Genomic DNA, 15,870 nt, shown 5'->3' with positions numbered 1-15,870 from the left:
TAAATGTAGGCTGAATGTACAAGACGGATATTTAAGAATTTGTATTTTTCTTAAGATCTGCTCTTACCTAGCACTTTTGTAAGTGCTGTCAAAAAGACCCTTGTGGGCTGAAGTTATATTTCAGAGAGGAATGCTGATATTTAAGGAGAGACTGTTATCCACTTGAATTGGAGGGAGAGACTCATACTTAGAGATCATAGCTGTTTGGATCAAATACAGGTATTTGTTTTCCATTTCCTATCATGCGTATGTATGTATGTGAGCATATATACAGACATGCAAAGAATAGTCATGGACCATGAGTTTAGTTTCTGTGAAACCAAAATGGCAAAACCCCTCTCGTTCCCTTTCCTGTGCGCACATCAGTTTTTCCCACAGCGTTGTCTGATTTAGTTTTGTTTGAAGCTAATCTATCCTGTTTACACCTCAGGCTATTGCAGCAAAGGTGGGCATGGACAGTACGACGGTGAATTACTTTGCCTTATTTGAAGTGATCAATCATTCCTTTGGTAAGTGCCAGTGGCTAATATTAAATTGTGTTGGGGGTATTTTATTCTAATACTGTCAGACTGAAGCTCCTAGAAGCTGTTAGACTGAAACTATTAATATTTGCTGAGAGAAGAATATCTTCCAGACCAGGGGGATTCTTATTAGGACAAGCAGAGCAAGCGAATCCCATTCAGTCCAAGTCTGGTGGTCTGGTCACTGTTGATCCTTTTCCTCTTCTGTAAGTGTACGTTACTTGCACCTGTGCTGAAGCAGCTACTTGCATGAGCTTCTTTTAAATCAGAGGTTCAAAATTAATATATTCCAGTGAAAACAGCCTTTAAAAGAGGGGATGTTCTATTTAGCAACAATTTGTTTTACAATAGTATACTTTATGCTTTTTGCAAATTTTTAAGAATAGGTTTCTGTTTTCAGGAGTTAGAGATAAATTTCCTAAAAACCATTGCTTGAATGTATGTCTTGAAGTTTCTTTGTAAATAGGTAGCCTTTTCCTAGGAAATTTTATTGCGTCATGACAGGAAGCCTGTCTTGTATGTTGTTTTGTGAAAGCTAGGCATCGTTGGTCACACTGGTTGCATCGAGACCTCAAAGGGGAGAAAGTCTGAGTGCTTCCTCTGAATGATACAGATTCCCTATAGTTTATTTCCTACCATTTATGGGTCTTTTCCACATCATATATGTATGTACACACATGGGGGGGGCTCTGTCCCACAGAGCTCCCCCGGCTGCCGCGGATGAGAATAAGCCTACCAAGACATGATCTGCCTGGGGAGGAAAGGCTGTCCAGTCTCTCAGAGGAGAAAGCCCTTGAGTCTCTCTCTCAATGGGCTTTTATTGGGTTTAGTTAGCCTAGGAATAACAGGGTATATACATAAAGCTCATCAATCATTGTCAGGCAGTAATGATCAAGGAATAGATAACATTCAAAGAACTGGAAGGGCTTGTTCTGGGTCAGGGTCAATTATATAGAGTGATGCCAAAGGGCTATAAAACTTTGAGAAACAAACTCATTTTATGCTTGGACCCTTAACGTTTAAATTGAGGGCATTCTTAACAAAGCAGGTTTCATAGGATTGTATGCATTCTTTCTCAGGCCTGATCGCCCTGGGTACTGCCTATTCCAGCACAGAGCCACACCCGCTTCCAGCATTGTTTTGGGCATTAAGTAAGGGAAGTGCAGCAGCCAAGAGATTAGGAGACTTCTTACAGATAGAATGAGGACTCTGGCTGTAACAAAGCTGAGGGTGTGGAGGTTCATCACCGCTTCTCTAAAGTCCCCTAAGTCCTTCCCTGGTGGCCCCTTCAAGACTGTGCCTGTTTTCCTGTCTTAGGTTGTGCCTCCATTGACTATCCCGCCATCCTCCAGGGGCCAAGCAGGGTCATAGGAGAGAGGGGATAAGTTTTTGTCTCCTTAGCAGCTTATGTCGGCTAAGACCTTTTTACACAGCCTAGCCATGGGGGGTTACAGTTTCTGAATCCAGGCAGGGTGGTTCCCAACACATACACACAGGCTAAGGTCGGAAATGACATCCCAAAAAAGGGAAGAGAGTTGATCGACTTGGGTTGTCTTTCTGTACCAGGTCAGTGTAGAACAACTTGATTCCCCCGAAGGAGCCATGTCCCTATTCTGTATCTTCTGAACTCTCTACAGTGTAACTAGGCAGAGAGAAATGTTACAAAGGATTGCTAGGGAACCATGACACAGATTCTAATCTTATCCTTTTCTAAACTTTAGTTAATAAATAAAATAGGAAATTAAATCTGTCTTTTGTAGTGTTAAAGCCAAGTAAACATCAAGAGAAAAAAACTGAGCCTTTCCAAAGAAAAGCAATGTAGAAATTAAAAGTGGCTGTGTTTTATTCTGCATCAGCATTGTTAGAGAGAGGAAGTACTTTTACTCAGAAGATACTTTTCACTTTGATGAATGTCTTAGAGTTGGGGAGTTGGGTGGGGAGAGCCTTTCAACTCTTAACAATAAAAGCAGTTCATTGAGAATTGCCACATGAGAGACTCTGAATGCACCATAGCTGAGTAAGAGGAGATGCTTGCTTTAAAAATGGTCAGTGGAGCCCTGGCTGGGTAGCTCAGTTGTTGGGAGCGTCATCCCATACACCAAAAGGTTGTGGGTTCAATCTCCAGTCTAGGTGTGTATGGGAGGCAACCAATTAGTGTTTCTTTCTCATATCGATGTCTTTCTGTCTCTCTCCCCCCTGTACCCCTTTTCCCTTATTCTCTCCCTTAAAAAAAATCTATAAAAATAGCCTCGAGTGAGAATTTTTTTAAAAAAGATATTCAGTGGACATCACTGTAATTTAACAGATAATGGATCAGATATTTTAATTGACTTTGTAGTACATCAGTGTCAGCATGCTACCTGAATGACATGTCATTCGGGTGATAGAGTTCAGTCAGTTTGAGGATGACCGGCCACAGTCATAGTTAGAAGGGATAGATTTGACTGGACAAATGGTTGTTTTGTCATCCTAAGGCAGAGCTCCATGGTGGATCTAAACTGCTCTTTTGGTTAATGATAATCTGCCATTCTTCACCTGTCTGTTTATACCTTATCTGCAGTTTACACTAGGGAAATTCCTTGTATATCTTTTCACTCTAGCTTTCTTTGTTTTGTCTTCTCTTTAGTACGTAAGCTGGCACCTAATGAATTTCCTCATAAACTCTACGTCCAGAATTACACATCAGCTGTGCCAGGCACCTGCCTGACCATTCGAAAGTGGCTTTTTACAACAGAAGAAGAAATCCTCTTAAATGACAATGACCTTGCTGTTACCTACTTCTTTCATCAGGTGGGTGAATTGATCTTCCTGGAAAGGCCTGATTTTTGTTTTCTGTTTATATGGAGTGGGTAATTTGCCAATTTACTGCGAGTCCTTGGGTAACCTGCTTTGCCTTTTGGATCTTAGATAAAGTTGTAAAATCTGCTCATTTCACAGAAGATAAATAAGTTTAAGAAGTGAAGATATCCTGAAGATATATTTATTTTTTTTTAACAACAGAAAATGAGCATTATGGCTGTATACCATTTCAAATTTTTTTAGTCAAAATATACCTGTATAGAGTTTAAAGCATCAAATAGTTCACAGGTTATTATGAAAACTATTCTTTACCCCCACTTAGCTTCATCTCTCAACAAAGACAATTGCTTTTCACCTCTTTTAGCTTTTTTTGTTCTGTTTTATATTTACCTCCATGTCTGCTTTAACTTGGCTATATTGCTTTTATCTCTCCCATCTTCCTAATATAGGCAAATTATGGTATTTGTTAGATCAGTATTCAGTGTTTATATTGTTATGACTCTATAGTGAATGTGTAGCAGAGTCTTGTGTTGTTGTAATAGGAGTGAGAATATCTGATTCGAGTACAGGCTCTGCATAGGATGTATTCTCAGCATAACTTTGCTGAGATCTGTTTTCTGATCATGTAAGTGGAATCATACAGTATTTGTCTTCTTGTGACTGGCCTGTTTGTTTTGAGGAACTGCCGTGCTGTTTTCCGTACGCAGCTGCACTGTTGTCCATCCCCAACAGGGCAGAAGGGTTCAAATGATTTTTTTGCTTGATTAGCTAAACAGTTGTGCCATTTGGAAAATAATATTAAAATTTTCCCTTTACTTAATTTTAGGGGGTTTTTTGTATCTTTTTTTTGTATCATATTTCATGGTGGATAATTTGCCAATGTATTTCATCAGTTCCAGGATGCCATTGATAATAAGATGCACTATTATTTTACATGCTGTTGAGAAAGAGAAAAGAGTTAACAATTAAACTGATGTATTATTGATTTTAGAAAAGATAAAATATGAAAAAATGTATACCCTAGAGCTGATGAAATATTAGATAATAATAATGATAAGGAGCCTTTTCCTTAAAAGATTCATAAGATCGAAATTCATGGTAGGAAGTATTTAAATTCTGGCTAAACCTGGCAGACTGAACACATATTTAGGCTGCTCCTTCTTGAAGGCTTGCTAAATTAATAGTAATAGAATTCCACAGGCATAAACCTGCAAGGATGGAAAACAGGAAAGGAGACAGCAGGTGAGAACTGTCAACAGTTTTTACAAGATGAATGTCTGCAGAGAGGAGTTTGGTGTTTGGTTATTATGGAAGAATCAGAGAGACTCACATGGAAAGTTACACATAAAAAATCAGGCAGTTAACATCAGAGAAATATATATATACAAGAAAGGAAGTCATAGTACAGTACATGACTTAGTTGTGAACGATGTTTATGTGCTTACAATAATGTATTTATTACAGTAATATATACTGAGTAGTGATTTAATTTTTATTGAGAGTTTGCAGGAAGAGGAAGTAGGAGTGTTTGATATAAGAAAGCAAGTCAATATTGCCTAAAATTGGTAAGTTTGGAATTATTAGTGTAAGCATGACATTTAGAATTATGGAAGGAACATGTAAGAAACTGGTAAAGTGCTTAAGAGTAGTTGCTTCTGTGGAATGAGGCTGTGGTATCCGAGGTGCTGTTTTCATTAGGAGCCTTTTAATAATAATTGTTATTTTTAAAAAGTATGTACATCTTCCACTTAAATAAAAATAATTTAAATTAGAAAAAAAGGACTCTAGTGTGATGATATTTGTCTTCTACTCAGGACTAGTCAAGTAATATAATCTTGATTAGAAATTGAGAGAGGAGAGGAGAGAACGTTTTTACTGCCCCATGTGAAAATAGTTCACTCAGAGTTGCTGCGGTGGATGTTCACTCAGACGCACTGCTGCCCTGGGGAAATATTCAAATATTTAAGAGCTGTTCCAAGTCACACACGGTTCTAGGTATTGGGGCAAGGACAAAACAAATGCAGCGTTTTTGTTTGGTCATCAGGAACGCCATTCCCCTTAACATGGGAAACAAAACAGATAGACCAGTATTTATTTGTTTGTTTCCCCTTTTTACTTCTCTCCAGCTTTTCAATAATTGGTTTAATTTGGCCTGGAGTAGTCAAGTCTTTTGGTGGTTAAAAAAACAGGTTTCAAGTTCTTTAGGACGTTGTAAGGCTGTTCTTACTGGGCATCCCTCCCCCACCCCCGCCTCGTGACTGTATTCCTCTGGGCCCAAGTAAGCCCTCATTTCTATGGCTGGGACTGGGGAAATGGGCATAATCTTTCCATTGGGCAGTCCCAGGCAGCATGTTAATATCCACATTCTTAGAAATTAACAGCTAAATGATGCTAATGGCAATGACAGTAGTAACTATTTATCTATATTTTACTTAACATCCATTATCTCATTTTGTTGTCTACCCATTAGATGAGTATTATTCCTGTTTTACAGACTGAGAGGGTTTAAGTTACTTACTCAAGTGTGTATTGGTAAGTGACAGACCTAGAAGTTGAACTAGTCTTTCAACTTCAGTCCTGAACTCATTCTGTTAAATAGCTTTTTTCCCTTAAAAAACCTGTGGGGAATGATTTCTACCTTAAGGAAGTTGGCAGTCTTCTAATAAGAGTTCAAGTGGGCCCCTGCCTGGTGCCAGCGTAGAACTATCCTTGCAGTAATTCGTTGAGGTCAGATTCTGAATGCCCTGGACAAATGATTCTGTTCTTTTTTTCTCCCAATGATGATTTTCCTTCCATTAGATTTTAAACGTTTTCTTGGGGTGGAGTGAGTTTAGGAAAGGGATGCATATTTCGTTTAGCCGAATCAGCAGTTGTTTAGAATTAGCATATTATATCATACCTAGATACCTTCATGCCTGTTTCAAGTCCTATTGGGGATTGTGTGTGTGTGTGTGTGTGTGTGTGTTCATGGTCTCAGATGTATCACTTTCTCTTCTAATTGCTGCCCCCCTAGTTTAAGGTCTTGTTTCACTTCATGCTTAAAATATAACAACATCTTGAGTCTCTCTAATGTCTCTCTTGCTGTCTCCTTAGCTTAATTCATTGACACTCATATGCAAATCAGTCTTTCAAAAGAAAATTCCTTTATTGCTATTTTAGCTTTCTACTGTCCTTAAATCTAAATCCTGTGCCTGCTTTATAGGATCCTTCCAATCTGTTAATCTACCCCTCCAGCATTATCTTTTATTGTCCCTTAATATAAACCCTTTATTCACATCAGGCACATCTGTCTCCTGAATGCACTTAAACTCAAACTCATTCCTGTTTCCTGACTTCAGCTAGTATTTTCTTCTATTTAACTCATGCTGTGGAGTCCAACTAAGCCTTTCTTGATAACTACAATTAACAATAAGCTCTTGTGTTCTGACTGCATATATCTTATTATCTATACCACATATTTTTGCTACTTCATTGTTGCCTGTAATCCAGTATGATATGCCGTCTTTTAGTGTTCTCTATTGTTTCACATGTATCAACTAACCAAAATTTAAATCTCTTACCATGAGAAACCAGACTGCTCACATGTCCAGATCAGTCGTTGAGTAAGTACATACTGACATGCTGCTTATCCCAGTAAATGTCCCCGTGTGGCAGAGTGCACTGGTGATGATGGTGGTCCGCTGGGTGAGGGTTGTTCAGAAAATGAATCTGTGTCTCCTTTTACTAAGAATGTACTTGACGATGATTTTTACGTTTCTTTCTTCCCTGCCTTTGTTTTGGTGACAGGCTGTCGATGACGTGAAAAAAGGGTACATCAAAGCAGAGGAAAAGTCCTACCAATTACAGAAGCTGCATGAACAAAGGAAAATGGTCATGGTAGGTTTATGGCCTCATAATCTCCTTATAAAAATGTCCTTTCTTATCTCTTAAATGTGTTGTTCCCCTCATTTTCGAAAGATGTTGCAACCTGGTCTGTAGCTTAACTAATTAAAAAAGGCCAGGTGGCTCAGTTGGTTGGAGCATCGTCCTGCGCACCAGAAGGCTACGGGCTCCATCCCCAGTCAGGGTGCGTACGGAAGACAGCCAGTTGATGTTTCTGTCTCACGTGAATGTTTCTTTTTCTTTCTCTCTCTCTCTCTCCTCTCTTCCTCTCTCTCTCTAAAAATCAGTAAACTTATCATTGGGTGAGGATTTAAAAAAAATTTTTTTTTAAGGAGGGGGAAATAGACCTTGATATAAAGTCCATTGTGTTCTTTTAACACACAAAGAGCTTATTTTGCTATATGTAGGTAAATACCTTTATTACTAATAATAACCAAATGGAATTCTTTTTGATAGGAAAAAGTTTTAAACAAAGGATGTATAAAACATCTAATATGACAAAGATAAGATTCTGTAAGAATTGATAGTAGGATATGTACCCCAGAAATTATTTTAGTTGTGACTTAGCAGTTACAAAATCATTTGTTTCTACAACTTCAATCTCTGCAGTTGCTTAAACATTTATGCTCAGTAGTGCTTTTGGTTAGTATGAAATCCTAGAGCTGTACCGTTCAATTTGATAGTTACTAGCCCTATGTGGCCATTTAAATTTAATTTTAAGTGTATTTAAATTAAATAAAATTTAAAATTCAATCCATCAGATGCATTAGTCACACACATTTCAAGTGTTGGGTAGCTAGTAGCTACTGTATTGGACAGCTCAGATATAGAACATTTTCATCGTCATAGAAAATTCTGTTGGAGAGGGTGCCTAGAATATTCTTTAAGTGTTTTAAAATTAGTTTTCAATTTGTATCTGCTATAAATACAAAAATGGAAATTATCAAAAATAAAAGACCCTGGGTAGAAGTCACAAAGAGAGAGTTCAAGATACGCAGAGCTCCCCATCTCTTCTTCTTTTTTTAAAAATTATATTTTATTGATTATACTATTATAGCTGTCCTGATTTTTCCTGCTTTGCCCCCCTCCACCCAGAACCCCCCTCTCCCTCAGGCAATACCCCCACCATTGTTCATATCCATGGGTCATACATATAAGTTCTTTGGCTACTCCATTTCCTATACTGTACTTTACATGCCCATGGCTATTCTGTAACTACCTATTTGTACTTCGTAATCACCTCACCTCTTTACCCATTCTCCCCATGCTCCCCTCACATCTGGCAACCATCAAAACATTCTCTACCCATGATTCTCTGTTTTTCTTGTTGGTTTAGTTTATTTTTTAGATTCAGTTGTTGGTAAATATGTATGTATTGGCATTTTATTTTTCATAGTTCTGGTCTTCTTTTTTTAAGTAAGTCCCTTTAACATTTTATATAATAATGATCTAGTGATGATGAACTCCTTTAGCTTTCTCTTCTCTGGGAAGTTCTTTATCTGCCCTTCAATTCTAAATGATAGCTTTGCTGAGTAGAAAAATCGTGGCTGTAGGTCCCTACTTTTCATGACTTGGAATATTTCTTGCCGATCCCTTCTAGCTTGCAAAGTTTCTTTTCAGAAATCAGCTGACAGTCTTATGGGAACTCCCCTGTCAGTAACTAACTGCTTTTTTCTTGATGCTTTTAAGATTCTCTCTTTATCTTTAACCTCTGGCATTTTAATTATGATATGGCTTGGTGTGGGCCTCTTTGGGTCCATCTTGTTTGGTACTCTCTGTGCTTCCTGGACTTGCATGTCTGTTTCCTTCACCAAGTTAGGGAAGTTTTCTTTCATTATTTTTTCAAACAGAGTTCCAATTTGTTGCTCTTTCTCTTTGCCTTCTAGTACCCCTATGATGCAAATGTTGGAATGCTTGCAATTGTCTTGGAGGCTGCTTACACTGTTCTCATTTTTTGGATTCCTTTTTCTTCTTGTTGCTCTGATTGGTTGTTTTTTGCTTCCTTGTGTTCCAAATCATTGATTTGATTCTTGGCTTTATCTACCCTACTGTTGTTTCCTTGTAAATTGTTCTTTATTTCAATTAGTGTATCCTTTGTTTCTGATTGGATCTTGTTTATGCTGTTGAAGTCCTCACTAAGTTCCTTGAGCATACTTATAACCAGTGTTTTGAACTCTGCATCTGGTAGATTGCTTATCTCCCTTTTGTTTAGTTCTTTTTTGGAGTTCTGATCTGTTCTTTCATTTGTGCCATGTTTGTTTGTCTCCTCGTTTTGGCAGCCTCCTTGTGTTTGTATCTATGTATTAGGTAAAGCTACCTTGAAACCATGTCTTGGTAGTGTCACTTAATTTAGTAGGTGTGCTGTAGGGTCTAGTGGCACAGCTTCCCCTACCACCCAAGCTGGGTACTTCAGATGTGCCCTTTGTGTGGGTTCAGTACACCCTCCTCTTGTAGTTGAGCCTTGATTGCTGTTGGCAGATCAATGGGAGGGAATTACCCAGGCCAGTCAGCTGCAAGAACTGGTTGTGACCACTGACCAACACCTTCTGCCTTTCATGGAAGATCAACTATGTAGGGGCGGGGTGATGGTGCTCTGATGTGGTCTATAGCTGCCCCCTGGGTGCGCAGGCTCTGGGGTTTCCCGTGTGGTATAGGCCACGGTCAGCCCCAACTTGTGTTTTACTCTGAGCCACCCTGCCTGAGCTATAAAGCCATCTGAGATGGCTTCTACTTGTAGTGGGCTTAGAGATTCCCAGGCGAAGCCAAGCTGTGAATCTAGGCTGGCTGCTGCTAGTTCCAGGCCAGGGGCTCACTGAGGCCAGCGGTTGCTTGTTTGATATGACTTAGCAAGTTGTGAAGCATGAGTGAAGACCAGCCATTCATATGAAAAAACAGTGGGGCAGAGTCTCAGGGGATCTCTAGGGCAGGGCAAATAGTGTCAGCCATGTTGATGGAGTCTTAAATATGGCACCAGACTTCTGGCTCTGTGGGGGAAAGGCTCAGAAAAGGACAATGGCCTCTGCTCTCCTTGATGCCAGATACTTGTTTCTCCCATGTCCTACTGGTGCTTTTCACACAGTCACCCCGTGGAGCTCAAAAGGGAGTGAGGCAAAGTAGGTGAGGTTGTGTGTCATTCTCCAAGAGAACCCTGGTCTGGGAGGCCTAGTGTGGGGCTGGGACTCCTCACTCCTGAGAAATTCCTCCCAAACCTTTATCCACCACGCACGGATGTGGGCCTAGCCTGTTCTGCATCTGTGCCCCTCTAACCAGTCTGGGTGCCTGTGGTCTCTTCAACTCCGTAGTTGTCAGAATTCCATTCAACTCAATTTCAGATGGTTCTGAGTGATGGCTGCTCCACACTTCAGTTGAACGTTTGGTGTGGTTGTGCGAGGAGGTGGGCCGTGTCTGCCTGTGCCTCCATCTTGACCTCCCCACCTCTTCTGATGTCTTTCCCTAATTTCTCCCTTGTCTGCATGTTTCTCTTTTTAAAAAATATATATGGTAAAGTCCCAATTAGGAATATGGCAGAAATTTTTTTTAAAACAGTAGTGGTGCTTCTCAAAGAAGAGAACTTGAGCAGATATATGTAAGCCATTTTTGTTGAAGTACACAAGCAGAACCAGTCTCAAGGCTGTGTGACGCCTACTGGCCTTTGCAGAGTTCTTAAGCATCTTTGAGCAGAATTTGCTACTTATTGAGCAGGAAGAGAGTTTCTGATGACTATGTTAGGAGGCAAGCCTGGTTGCAGGGCACTTTCCTTTTCTAACATATTGTAGAAATTTTCAAATATATAAAGAAGTTGAACCTTGGTTGGTGTGGCTCAGTGAATTCAGCACCAACCCGTGAACCAATGGGTTGCTGGTTTGATTCCCAGTCAGGGCACATGCCTGGGTTGCAGGCCAGGTCCCCCAGTAGGGGGGCGCATGAGAGGCAACCACACATTGATGTTTCTCTCCCTCTTTCTCCTACCCTTCCCCTCTGTCTAAAAATAAATGAATGAATGAATGAATGAATGAATGAATGAATAAAATCTTTGAAAATAGTAATACATTTAGCCACCAGGTACCCATTACCCAGCCTCAGCAGCCTTCAGCTTTCTGCTATTCATATTTCATTTGTCTCGCTCATGTACATTTTTCCCTGGAGTTTTTTTTATATATTTATTGATTATGCTATTACAGTTGTCCCATTTCCGCCCCTTCACTCAACTCCATCCTGCCCACCCCCTCCCTCCCACATTCCCCCCCTATAGTTCATATCCATGGGTCATACTTATAAGATCTTTGGCTTCTACATTTCCTACACTATTCTTACCCTCCCCCTGTCTATTTTCCACCTATCATTTATGCTATTTATTCTCTGTGCCTTTCCCCCCTCTTTCCCCCTCCCACTCCCCTGCTGATAACCCTCCATGTGATATCCATTTCTGTGGTTCTGTTTCTGTTCTAGTTGTTTGCTTAGTTTTCTTTTGTTTTGGTTTTAGGTGTGGTTGTTAATAACTGTGAGTTTGCTGTCATTTTTACTGTTCGTATTTTTTATCTTCTTTTGCTTAGATAAGTCCCTTTAACATTTCATATAATAAGGGCTTGGTGATGATGAACTCCTTTAACTTGACCTTATCTGAGAAGCACTTTATCTGCCCTTCCATTCTAAATGATAGCTTTGCTGGATACAGTAATCTTGGATGTAGGCCCTTGCCTTTCATGACTTGGAATACTTCTTGCCAGTCCCTTCTTTCCTGTAAGGTCTCTTTTGAGAAATCAGCTGACAGTCTTATGGGGGCCCCTTTGTAGGTAACTGTGTCCTTTTCTCTTGCTGCTTCTAAGATTCTCTCCTTCTGTGTAATCTTGGGTAATGTAATTATGATGTGCCTTGGTGTGTTCCTCCTTGGGTCCAGTTTCTTTGGGACTCTCTGAGCTTCCTGGACTTCCTAGAAGTCTATTTCTTTTGCCAGACTGGGGAAATTCTCCTTCATTATTTGTTCAGATAAGTTTTCAATTTTTTGTTCTTCCTCTTCTCCCTCTGGCTCCCCTATAATTCGGATGTTGGAACGTTTCAAGATGTCCTGGAGGTTCCTTAGCCTCTCCTCATTTTTCTGAATTCTTGTTTCTTCATTCTTTTCTGGTTGGATGTTACTTTCTTCCTTCTGGTCCACACCATTGATTTGAGTCCCAGTTTCCTTCTCATCACTATTGGTTCCCTGTACATTTTCCTTTGTTTCTCTTAGCGTAGCCTTCATTTTTTCATCTAGTTTTCGACCAAATTCAACCAATTCTGTGAGCGTCCTAATTACTAGCATTTTGAACTGTGCATCCGGTAGGTTGGCTATCTCTTCCTCGCTTAGTTGTATTTTTTCTGGAGCTTTGAAGTGTTCTGTCATTTGGGCTTTTTTTTTTTTTTGTCTTGGTGTGTCTTTTACTTAAAGGGGCGGAGCCTTAGGTGTTAGGTGTTCACCGGTGCGGGGTAATGCTGGTTGCTGGGCTGTGATGCTGTACGTGGGGGAGGGTCCGAGATGGAGCAGTGGTGCCCAGTCCACTCTCCACTGGATTGCAGTCACTCCCTCTGCTACCCACAATCAAACTGGGCCCCTCTGGTGCTGGTTCCTGAGTGGGTGGGCTTGTGCACACTGTAGGCCCCTGTGGGTCTCTCCAACCACCTCTCCTGTGAGGCTGGGAGTCACTCCTGCTGCCGCCCCAATCCCCACGGGCATTTTCAATCAGAGGTTTGAGGCTTTATTTCCCTGCGCTGTAGCCCTGGGTTGCATGGTCTGCTTCGCTCCCCGCCATTCGTCCTGGTTTATCTGTGCGAGAGTGTGGGGCGCGGGGTGCTACCCGCCGCTCTGCCTGCCCCATTCTCCGCCACTCTGAGTCTGGCCCTCTCGGTTTATCTGTGTGCGAATGTGGGGCCGCAGGGTCTGCTAGTGGTCGGACTGCCTGCCCCTTTCGTCCCACACTCCACCAGTCTTGGTCCCGCCACGGCCACGCGAGTCCTCTCTACCCTGGCTGCCCTTCTCCGCCCCTCCTACTGGTCTGGATGAATGTTTCTTTTTTATCTACTTGGTGTTGGACTTCCTTGCCTTTCGATTTTCTGTCAGTTCTGGTTGTGCGAGAAGGCGCAGTGTGTCTACCTACACCGCCATCTTGGTTCTCTTCCCTGGAGTTTTTAAAAGTAATTTCCATACATATCATTTCACAGGGTATTCTTCCCTTCCCCCCCATCTGAGGATATTTTTTCATTGCTTTTAGAGAGAGTGGAAAGTGGGTAAGGGGAGCGAGAAACATCGATGGGTTGCCTCTTGCATACACCTCAACTGGAGACCAACTGGGCATGTGCCTTGACTGGGAATTGAACCTGCAACCTTTTGGTTTGTGGGTGGGACAACACCCAACCAACTTCCTGTATGCCTATACTGACCAGGGTATACAAGAAGTTTTTATTGGATTCTGTACAGAAGAGTAATGCTTAGTTGTCAAAAACTACGAATGGATCCCTGGCTCTGGGCTGGGTGGTGGTATGAATACAGAACCGCCTCCCCACTGAGCCCAGGGTCAAGCTGCTTATCAATGCAGCAAATAGGCCCGGAAGCTGTGCAAAGTGAGAGGGAGCCCCTGGCCTCAGGGTCCTCTGCCTGGGGTCTTTCTTGAGAGAGAAAATAGTTGAGCCCTCTGGCAAAGGATAACAGAGCCTTTAAAATTATTTTTTTAAGATATAATTTATTGAATACCTAATCATGCACTAAATACTGTGCTAAATATTGCAATGCTTGCAAATTACTGTGTAATGTAGGTCTAGTTATTTCCCTTTTTATAGAAGATGAAACTGAGACTCCTGGGATTTAGTAATTTTCTTGAGTTCAAATGACTTGCCCAACCGTTAGGAAGTGATGGGGCCAGGATTCAAGCCCAGGCTCTTGATCACCCCGCCATGTACTGCTTCTGCCCCAGTCTTTGCTTCTTCTTGTAACCCCATAGGAGTTCTCTTCAGTAACACTGCCTGTCATGCTTATCAAAGTACAGTGGCCGGGGGGTTACTTTCTCTTCATAGTGCCAATAATAAGGCTAAACAGTATCCATATTTATCACTGATTCAGGAAGGATGAGATAAAGGGGAATGGAACAGAGTGGTGGAACGGGAAATGAGAGAAGAAAAATTATGCAAAGGAAGTATTATGACACTTCTTAATTGACCCTGCCCCTATGTTCTTGCTAGTCTTTAATGATTTTCTCCCCTTTGAAGTTGCTACTATTTTACCTAAGCAGAAATAAACAGAAAGTAGGGAGCATGTGGTATGATTTTTCCCTGGGCAATTTCGTACCCAGCCAGTCCCTGATGCCAGGAGCAATGGGCTTAGGTGCTGTTCGTTGGTACCACAGCCTGAGGTTGCCTAGGGTCCTCTTTGTGCCCCTGTCCTTCTCTTTTCTCTTGATAAGGCAGAAGGCAACTCTCCAGTTATAGTCTGATCTCCCTGCCCCTCTAATTGAACTACTAGAGTGCTGTGCCTTTGTCTTCTCTCCAACACTCCACACACATCGCCAGATGTGCCCTGCTCTTCCTGTGTTATATGCGAAGTTGTTTGCTTGTTTTCGAGACATTCCCTGAGAGGAAACCAGGTCAGAGTCCATGAGCCTTTTTTTAATCATCTTTTCCCTATTTCTTTTCTAGTCTCCTTCCCACTTGTCTTCTTTTACTCTCTTGTCTTAAAATAGTGAATTGAGTGAAAGAGAGGCCGGCCTTAATTATAGAAAAGGAGGGACAAATTGCTGAGTTAACAGTCAGTAAGTTCAGAGACCTCTCTGGATTAGGCTTGTAGCATTGTACCTGTGAGGGTCCTACATGTAACTTGATTTTGGTCTAGATGCTTTTTAAGGGATGGTGGGGCTGATTTGGGAATTAGTGATAGAGAAAGGATCGGTGACCAAGAATTAAACCTGGCTTCCCACTTACTGTTACCTGTGGCCTTACACAAGTCTCATATTAACTCTGGGTTTCTATAAAATGGCTAGTTTTTAAAGTCTCAGGTAGCTTAATCATCAACACCGAGATCATTGTGACCTCTGATTAGAGAAGAGATAGGGGGAAACATTAGCCCCTTTCTTTTCTCTTCTCTTCTCCTCTTCTCTTCTCTTTTTTCTTCTTTTCTTGAAACAAACACCAAGTTCGTTTGTTCATTTCTTGCATTTGGAATCTCTCGATGACATCCTTTGCCTGAGACTCTGCCATAGTCCATAACCAGCCACTTTACGGGGTTTTCCCTCTCTGTCACTTTTGCAGAGGCCTACCCATTCCCCTAGTTTCTTACTGTCATCTACCTCAATTAGGTTGACACAAAGGGCCTCCACCAACTTGACATATCCCGGCTCATCACAGTTGGATGCGAGCACACAAAGGTGGGCTTGGCACTTACCTAAGGCTTTGGCCGCTTTGCAAGTTCTGCACGCTTGGCCATTGTGGATGAGGGTGGTCTTCAGCACCTCTCATAAAGTCCATTACACCTCCAGCCGCAGTGCCTTCCTCCTTGGCAGTGGGTTATGGGTGGAGCCGAATCTTGAACGCACCCGAGCCTCTGCCTCCACACAACTCAGTAGAAGCAGGGAGAGCCCCTTTTCTTAATTGTAAGAATAGATTCAATTCCCATCCCTTAGGTCCAGTGAAATTAGAGTCAGGGGCA

General features: G+C 41.4%; 1 protein-coding gene across 1 annotated transcript in view; it reads left to right on the top strand.

The window, feature by feature from the left end:
* The window catches only part of SNX27 (sorting nexin 27), an 83,466-nt gene that overhangs the window by 61,536 nt on the left and 6,060 nt on the right, over positions 1–15,870 (top strand). Inside the window, exons 6-8 of the mRNA XM_024575532.4 lie at positions 431–509; positions 3,148–3,311; positions 7,107–7,196. Of these exons, the coding sequence (XP_024431300.1) occupies positions 431–509; positions 3,148–3,311; positions 7,107–7,196 (333 nt within the window). The remainder of the gene's footprint in view (positions 1–430; positions 510–3,147; positions 3,312–7,106; positions 7,197–15,870) is intronic.

Source organism: Desmodus rotundus, chromosome 12 (assembly GCF_022682495.2).
Source record: "Desmodus rotundus isolate HL8 chromosome 12, HLdesRot8A.1, whole genome shotgun sequence".
Classification (NCBI taxonomy): domain Eukaryota; kingdom Metazoa; phylum Chordata; class Mammalia; order Chiroptera; family Phyllostomidae; genus Desmodus; species Desmodus rotundus.
The sequence above is the reverse complement of the archived record's forward strand: the minus strand, read 5'-3'. Positions and strand labels throughout refer to the sequence as shown.